General features: G+C 51.0%; 1 protein-coding gene across 1 annotated transcript; it reads right to left on the reverse strand.

Moving 5' to 3' along the window:
* Nucleotides 1-538: 538 nt before the first annotated feature.
* CDKN2D (cyclin dependent kinase inhibitor 2D) lies at nucleotides 539-9,665 on the reverse strand. Its single transcript, XM_069767100.1, has 3 exons — nucleotides 9,527-9,665; nucleotides 2,116-2,278; nucleotides 539-1,872 (listed from the first exon to the last, which is right to left on the reverse strand). Exons 2-3 carry the CDS (start codon nucleotides 2,254-2,256, stop codon nucleotides 1,528-1,530), a joined length of 486 nt encoding a protein of 161 aa, XP_069623201.1. The 5' UTR covers nucleotides 2,257-2,278; nucleotides 9,527-9,665; the 3' UTR covers nucleotides 539-1,527.

Consider the following 9,665-nt stretch of genomic DNA (forward strand, 5'->3'; position numbering starts at 1 on the left):
ATGTGTACAGACTGGACACAAACTTAAAAAAATATATATATATATATATATATATATATATATATATATATATATATATATATATATATATATATATATATATTTGGGTTCTGACTGTAGAAAACAAAAAATACAGTCAAAAACAAAAAATAAAAAACAAAAAAATTATATATATATATATATATATATATATTTTTTTTTTTTTTTGTTTTTGACTGTATTTTTTGTTTTCTACAGTCAGAACCCAAATATATATATATATATATATATATATATATATATATATATATATATATATATATATATATATATATATATAAAAGCCACGGAAATATGGTCAATAAATTAAAAAAACAACAAAAAAAAAAACAGATGCATACCTGGTAGCAAATTATACCACAGACCGACAATCCTTAGTTTAGTACTGCACAGAAAAAGATTAACAAAAATTAAGAATATTGCACCGTGTACCCCCAACGTTTGCTCGAATATATTACAATAAGCAGAAAAAAAAAAAAAAAAAAAATGATATATATATATATATATATATATATATATATATATATATATATATAAAATTTTACAAGTAAAATGTTTTGCTCATTTACATAAAAAAAAATATTTATTTAATGAGCATGTAAATCGAATTAATGATAGCCATTTTGCACAGAATTTTTTCTGACATTTCCACGTGGAAAAATCACTTCCTTTTGGGTCTTTAATGGGTGTTGTGGCCCTTTAAGATGATCATGCAGTTGAGTTTTTACAGTAAAATTGTGGACGGGGATGATAATAGGATGAGTTGTTGCGCCGCGCCCGGGGAACACGAGGGGTTAAGCCGGATGGGTACATGGCTGTCCCGAATTCCTGCGCGGTGCTCTCCTACGCCGGCGCCCGACCCTTAGTCATTCATAGGGAGCAGCATTAAATCTCTGAATGGCATGTAGTAGGAGGATTAGAAAAAAATATAAAAATTCCTTCTGTTCGAATCCGCCTACCTCAAATTCTAATCTGGTGACCGTGCCGCTACAAAGTGGCGATTATCTGGTGGTCTTAGGGTACAGAACTGCTGATACAACCTGTGCACGGGGTTTAGGGGGAAGTCTAGTGGTACTGTACCTTTAATTAATGCTTTTGCATAGGGAAACGTAACATAAAAAAAAAAATGTAAAACATAAATTAAACTAAAAAAAAAATTAGACAAAATATAAAAAAATAAAATAATAATAAAAAATTAAATCACCTGAGTATTAAAATAAAACAAACTGCACATAACCGGCCATGCATGCACATAGTATATACACAATGTAGGGAAAAGCCCCCCGTACCGCACCCCCACCCGTATTTGGGCGCAGGAGCTCCAATAAGTAGTTTGTATACGGACATAGGACGCGCCTGACGTCAGCCGCCATGTCTGATGGCGGGGGATATGTGGCACCTCGTTTGTTTAGTGTGCGACCCAGCGGCTGGTGGGCATCGTGCAGGGGGCATCTCCGCTCTTCGTCTCATACCCACCCGTGGCCGCTTCTACCTGTGTAATTCTAATATGGCCGCCAGGTTGGGATCCAGCGCGGACGCCAGCTGCAGGGCGGTTCTGCCCTGACGGTCCCGGTGCTCTAAGTTGGAGCGTGAGGCGAGGTAGGCGATGACGGGGAGGTGGCCCTCTCGGAGGGCCAGGTGGACCGGGAGAGAGCCCGAGGCGTCGGGAGTGTTGACGTCGGCGCCGTATTGAACCAAGACCTGCAGGGTGTCCAGGAAGCCGGTCCGGGCGGCATCGTGAGCCGGGGAGATGCCGTACGAGTCCTGGGTATTCGGGCAGGCGCCTTGCTTCAGAAGCTCGGATGCCACCGGGGTGCTGCCGAACATCATCACCTGGACAGACAAAGGGAGAGGGGTCATAAGAGCAAAATCGCTGCCACTGTGAGCGGGGGAGGGGCACAGCATATACAGCTCCTATACAAGTCAATGGCAGCAGTATCAGTACTTCACCCACTAGCGCCCTCTAGTGGCTGCGGCTAGCAGCGCTCAGGAGGCTTCTGGATAATCCGGCTGCTGAGCCCCAGGATATGACTGCAGCCATAGATCAGGCGAGGGCGCGATGTGACGGGTACACACCTGCAGGGCGGTCTTTCCAAAGCGGTTCAGGCAGTCCGGATGGATCCGCTCCTGGTAGAGCAGCCTCTTCACCTCTTCCAGGTCCCCCTGAGCTGCGGCTCGTGTCAGGAGGTCTCCGGCGCTGGTCTCGTGCACCAACATCAGGGGTGAGGATGGGGGAGATCTGTGAGGAGAGGAGGAGGAAGGTCAGCACCGATAATGCTACAGATCCGCACCACTGCTGGGGGGCACCCAGATTACTGCAGCCGCCCCATACACACGCTGCTGCGCTGGTTATGGGGGCTCTGATGATGAACCTGATGTGTTCAATGGCTTCTACATGGACACTATTCCCAGCAGTGTCGGGAGCGGCTGCACCGGGGGTCTGTGCGAGGAGCAGCTGTCATGTAGGCAGAAGGGCGCACAGCTGTCCTGGAGCGCGGATCATGTGTGGGGGCAGCTGCCATTCCTGTACAGCACTGAGCGCACACGCCATGTATACTCTGCTGCTGCAGAACCTCCTTCTAATAAGCAAGTTCTATAGACCAAGAGCTGCACAGACATCGGCCCCCGGGGGCCACAAACTATTCTCTATGGGATAATTTTGAGCAGGTCTGATGTGGGGGCCGCGTGTTCTCCCAACTGTCACACAGGTCTATTCCGCCTGGTCGTGCAGATCACATCACAGCGCTGCGCCAATCATCACAGCGCTGCGCCAATCATCACAGCGCTGCGCCAATCATCACAGGGCTGCGCCAATCATCACAGGGCTGCGCCAATCATCACAGCGCTGCGCCAATCATCACAGCGCTGCGCCAATCACTACAGCGCTACGCCAATCACTACAGCACTGCGCCAATCACTACAGCACTGCGCCAATCATTACAGCGCAGGTCAACACAGCACAGAGCATCATAGAGCACAAAATACCACAATGCAGAGCACACCACGTTGCAGCGCTCACACACACACACCGTCTCACAGCCCCGCGCGCTGACCGCCTAGCCATGCACGGACCGCCTAATAGCGCTGTTTGGTGCCCACATATTATATGGGTAATAACTGGCATCGCTGTGAAGACTCTGTGGCGCTGTACGTGTTTCCATACGGGGCACTATTATATACGGGCGCTACATGTCACCATGTCACTATGGTGACACTATGGTGTCACTATGACCCCTGCACGGCCCCATTGTACACTCTGTGGCGCTGTACGTGTTTCCATACGGGGCACTATTATATACGGGCGCTACGTGTCACCACTATGACCCCTGCACGGCCCCATTGTACACTCTGTGGCGCTGTACGAGTTTCCATACGGGGCACCATTATATACGGGCACTACCTGTCACCACTATGACCCCTGCTCGGCCCCGTTGTACACTGTGGCGCTGTAGGAGTTTCCATACGGGGCACTATTATATACGGGCGCTACCTGTCACCACTATGACCCCAGTATGGCCCCATTGTACACTCTATGGCGCTGTACGTGTTTCCATACGCAGCACTATTATATACGGGCGCTACATATCACCACTATGACCCCTGCACGGCCCCATTGTACACTCTATGGCGCTGTACGAGTTTCCATACGCGGCACTATGTGTCACCACTATGACCCCAGTATGGCCCCATTGTACACTGTGGTGCTGTACGTGTTTCCATACGCGGCACTATTATATACGGGCACTACGTGTCACCACTATGACCCCTGCACGGCCCCGTTGTACACTGTGGCGCTGTATGAGTTTCCATACGCGGCACTATTATATACGGGCGCTACGTGTCACCACTATGACCCCTGCACGGCCCCGTTGTGCACTCTATGGCGCTGTACGAGTTTCCATACGCGGCACTATTATATACGGGTGCTACGTGTCACCACTATGACCCCTGCTCGGCCCCATTGTACACTCTATGGCGCTGTACGTGTTTCCATACGGGGCACTATTATATACGGACACTACGTGTCACCACTATGACCCCTGTATGGCCCCATTGTACACTCTATGGCGCTGTACGAGTTTCCATACGCGGCACTATTATATACGGGCGCTACGTGTCACCACTATGACCCCTGCACGGCCCCATTGTACACTATGGCGCTGTACGAGTTTCCATACGGGGCACTATTATATACGGACACTACGTGTCACCACTATGACCCCTGTATGGCCCCATTGTACACTCTATGGCGCTGTACGTGTTTCCATACGAGGCACTATTATATACGGACACTACGTGTCACCACTATGACCCCTGTATGGCCCCATTGTACACTCTATGGCGCTGTACGTGTTTCCATACGGGGCACTATTATATACGGGCGCTACGTGTCACCACTATGACCCCTGCACGGCCCCATTGTACACTCTGTGGCGCTGTACGAGTTTCCATACGGGGCACCATTATATACGGGCACTACCTGTCACCACTATGACCCCTGCTCGGCCCCGTTGTACACTGTGGCGCTGTAGGAGTTTCCATACGGGGAACTATTATATACGGGCGCTACCTGTCACCACTATGACCCCAGTATGGCCCCATTGTACACTCTATGGCGCTGTACGTGTTTCCATACGCAGCACTATTATATACGGGCGCTACATATCACCACTATGACCCCTGCACGGCCCCATTGTACACTCTATGGCGCTGTACGAGTTTCCATACGCGGCACTATGTGTCACCACTATGACCCCAGTATGGCCCCATTGTACACTGTGGTGCTGTACGTGTTTCCATACGCGGCACTATTATATACGGGCACTACGTGTCACCACTATGACCCCTGCACGGCCCCGTTGTACACTGTGGCGCTGTATGAGTTTCCATACGCGGCACTATTATATACGGGCGCTACGTGTCACCACTATGACCCCTGCACGGCCCCGTTGTGCACTCTATGGCGCTGTACGAGTTTCCATACGCGGCACTATTATATACGGGTGCTACGTGTCACCACTATGACCCCTGCTCGGCCCCATTGTACACTCTATGGCGCTGTACGTGTTTCCATACGGGGCACTATTATATACGGACACTACGTGTCACCACTATGACCCCTGTATGGCCCCATTGTACACTCTATGGCGCTGTACGAGTTTCCATACGCGGCACTATTATATACGGGCGCTACGTGTCACCACTATGACCCCTGTATGGCCCCATTGTACACTATGGCGCTGTACGAGTTTCCATACGGGGCACTATTATATACGGACACTACGTGTCACCACTATGACCCCTGTATGGCCCCATTGTACACTCTATGGCGCTGTACGTGTTTCCATACGAGGCACTATTATATACGGACACTACGTGTCACCACTATGACCCCTGTATGGCCCCATTGTACACTCTATGGCGCTGTACGTGTTTCCATACGGGGCACTATTATATACGGGCGCTACGTGTCACCACTATGACCCCTGCACGGCCCCATTGTACACTCTATGGCGCTGTACGTGTTTCCATACGGGGCACTATTATATACGGGCGCTACGTGTCACCACTATGACCCCTGTATGGCCCCATTGTACACTCTGTGGTGCTGTACGTGTTTCCATACGGGGCACTATTATATACGGGCACTACGTGTCACCACTATGACCCCTGTATGGCCCCATTGTACACTCTATGGCGCTGTACGTGTTTCCATACGGGCCACTATTATATACGGGCACTACGTGTCACCACTATGACCCCTGTATGGCCCCATTGTACACTCTATGGCGCTGTACGTGTTTCCATACGGGACACTGTTATATACGGACACTACGTGTCACCACTATGACCCCTGTATGGCCCCATTGTACACTCTGTGGTGCTGTACGTGTTTCCATACGGGGCACTATTATATACGGACACTACGTGTCACCACTATGACCCCTGCACGGCCCCATTGTACACTCTATGGCGCTGTACGTGTTTCCATACGGGGCACTATTATATACGGACACTACGTGTCACCACTATGACCCCTGCACGGCCCCATTGTACACTCTATGGCGCTGTACGTGTTTCCATACGGGGCACTATTATATACGGACACTACGTGTCACCACTATGACCCCTGTATGGCCCCATTGTACACTCTGTGGTGCTGTACGTGTTTCCATACGGGGCACTATTATATACGGGCGCTACGTGTCACCACTATGACCCCTGTATGGCCCCATTGTACACTCTATGGCGCTGTACGTGTTTCCATACGGGGCACTATTATATACGGACACTACCTGTCACCACTATGACCCCTGCTCGGCCCCGTTGTACACTATGGCGCTGTACGTGTTTCCATACGGGGCACTATTATATACGGGCGCTACGTGTCACCACTATGACCCCTGTATGGCCCCATTGTACACTATGGCGCTGTACGAGTTTCTATACGGGGCACTATTATATACGGGCGCTACGTGTCACCACTATGACCCCTGCTCGGCCCCGTTGTACACTATGGCGCTGTACGTGTTTCCATACGCGGCACTATTATATACGGGCACTACCTGTCACCACTATGACCCCATTGTACACTCTATGGCGCTGTACGTGTTTCCATACGGGGCACTATTATATACGGACACTACGTGTCACCACTATGACCCCTGCTCGGCCCCGTTGTACACTATGGCGCTGTACGCGTTTCCATACGGGGCACTATTATATACGGGCGCTACCTGTCACCACTATGACCCCTGCTCGGCCCCGTTGTGCACTCTATGGCGCTGTACGTGTTTCCATACGGGGCACTATTATATACGGGCGCTACGTGTCACCACTATGACCCCTGTATGGCCCCATTGTACACTATGGCGCTGTACGAGTTTCTATACGGGGCACTATTATATACGGGCGCTACGTGTCACCACTATGACCCCTGCTCGGCCCCGTTGTACACTATGGCGCTGTACGTGTTTCCATACGTGGCACTATTATATACGGGCACTACCTGTCACCACTATGACCCCTGCTCGGCCCCATTGTACACTATGGCGCTGTACGTGTTTCCATACGGGGCACTATTATATACGGGCACTACGTGTCACCACTATGACCCCATTGTACACTCTATGGCGCTGTACGGGTTTCCATACGGGGCACTGTTATATACGGACACTACGTGTCATCACTATGACCCCTGTATGGCCCCATTGTACACTATGGCGCTGTACGAGTTTCTATACGGGGCACTATTATATACGGGCGCTACGTGTCACCACTATGACCCCTGCTCGGCCCCGTTGTACACTATGGCGCTGTACGTGTTTCCATACGTGGCACTATTATATACGGGCACTACCTGTCACCACTATGACCCCTGCTCGGCCCCATTGTACACTATGGCGCTGTACGTGTTTCCATACGGGGCACTATTATATACGGGCACTACGTGTCACCACTATGACCCCATTGTACACTCTATGGCGCTGTACGTGTTTCCATACGGGGCACTATTATATACGGGAGCTACGTGTCACCACTATGACCCCAGTATGGCCCCATTGTACACTCTATGGCGCTGTACGTGTTTCCATACGTGGCACTATTATATACGGACACTACGTGTCACCACTATGACCCCTGTATGGCCCCATTGTACACTCTGTGGTGCTGTACGTGTTTCCATACGGGGCACTATTATATACGGACACTACGTGTCACCACTATGACCCCTGCACGGCCCCATTGTACACTCTATGGCGCTGTACGTGTTTCCATACGGGGCACTATTATATACGGACACTACGTGTCACCACTATGACCCCTGCACGGCCCCATTGTACACTCTATGGCGCTGTACGTGTTTCCATACGGGGCACTATTATATACGGACACTACGTGTCACCACTATGACCCCTGTATGGCCCCATTGTACACTCTGTGGTGCTGTACGTGTTTCCATACGGGGCACTATTATATACGGGCGCTACGTGTCACCACTATGACCCCTGTATGGCCCCATTGTACACTCTATGGCGCTGTACGTGTTTCCATACGGGGCACTATTATATACGGACACTACCTGTCACCACTATGACCCCTGCTCGGCCCCGTTGTACACTATGGCGCTGTACGTGTTTCCATACGGGGCACTATTATATACGGGCGCTACGTGTCACCACTATGACCCCTGTATGGCCCCATTGTACACTATGGCGCTGTACGAGTTTCTATACGGGGCACTATTATATACGGGCGCTACGTGTCACCACTATGACCCCTGCTCGGCCCCGTTGTACACTATGGCGCTGTACGTGTTTCCATACGCGGCACTATTATATACGGGCACTACCTGTCACCACTATGACCCCATTGTACACTCTATGGCGCTGTACGTGTTTCCATACGGGGCACTATTATATACGGACACTACGTGTCACCACTATGACCCCTGCTCGGCCCCGTTGTACACTATGGCGCTGTACGCGTTTCCATACGGGGCACTATTATATACGGGCGCTACCTGTCACCACTATGACCCCTGCTCGGCCCCGTTGTGCACTCTATGGCGCTGTACGTGTTTCCATACGGGGCACTATTATATACGGGCGCTACGTGTCACCACTATGACCCCTGTATGGCCCCATTGTACACTATGGCGCTGTACGAGTTTCTATACGGGGCACTATTATATACGGGCGCTACGTGTCACCACTATGACCCCTGCTCGGCCCCGTTGTACACTATGGCGCTGTACGAGTTTCTATACGGGGCACTATTATATACGGGCGCTACCTGTCACCACTATGACCCCTGCTCGGCCCCATTGTACACTATGGCGCTGTACGTGTTTCCATACGGGGCACTATTATATACGGGCACTACGTGTCACCACTATGACCCCATTGTACACTGTGGCGCTGTACGTGTTTCCATACGGGGCACTATTATATACGGGAGCTACGTGTCACCACTATGACCCCAGTATGGCCCCATTGTACACTCTATGGCGCTGTACGTGTTTCCATACGTGGCACTATTATATACGGGCACTACCTGTCACCACTATGACCCCTGCACGGCCCCGTTGTGCTCACACTCTGTGGCGCTGCTGTACGGTGCAGGTATCCGGCACTATGTGGCGGTATTATACGGTGTAGCCCTATAGGAAATCCCTGTACAGAGCACTAGTGGCAGCAGTGTCGCAGCCCCCCGGACTGGGACCAGTGACAGACTGCAGGGCCCTAGATAATATGAGCAGGAGCTGAGCCCAGCACAGGCGGTAACCATGGAGACACAGAAGTCCGCAGGAGAGCTGTGTACACCGGACGGCGGCTGTTGTTTTCCTCAGCTGCCGGTGACGTCACCATAGTAACACACCCTGTCCGCACATGACCCTCCCCATAGGTGTAGTAATAGTCTGTGCAGTGACAGGTAACAACCCCCAGCCTCCCCGCACACACAACAGCCGCAGCTGCCTCCTCACCTCTTCTCACAGTCTGCGTTCCCGCCTGGACCACCTAAGTGAAGCCCTCAGAGCGGAGGCGACCAACGGACGCAGCGGCAGCCGAGCGCTCAGCCGCCGGTCTGTGTCGTTCTGTGTCTCTCTGACGTCACCGCCCACG

The sequence above is a fragment of the Ranitomeya imitator genome, chromosome 4 (genome assembly GCF_032444005.1).
Source record: "Ranitomeya imitator isolate aRanImi1 chromosome 4, aRanImi1.pri, whole genome shotgun sequence".
In the NCBI taxonomy this organism is placed as follows: Eukaryota; Metazoa; Chordata; class Amphibia; order Anura; family Dendrobatidae; genus Ranitomeya; species Ranitomeya imitator.

Coding starts and splice junctions, on each gene's coding strand:
- CDKN2D (XM_069767100.1), bottom strand. CDS start 2,256: ATGTTGGTGCACGAGACCAGCGCCGGAGACCTCCTGACACGAGCCGCA. Junction 1,873..2,115: donor TTGGAAAGACCGCCCTGCAG/GTGTGTACCCGT, acceptor TTGTCTGTCCAG/GTGATGATGTTCGGCAGCAC.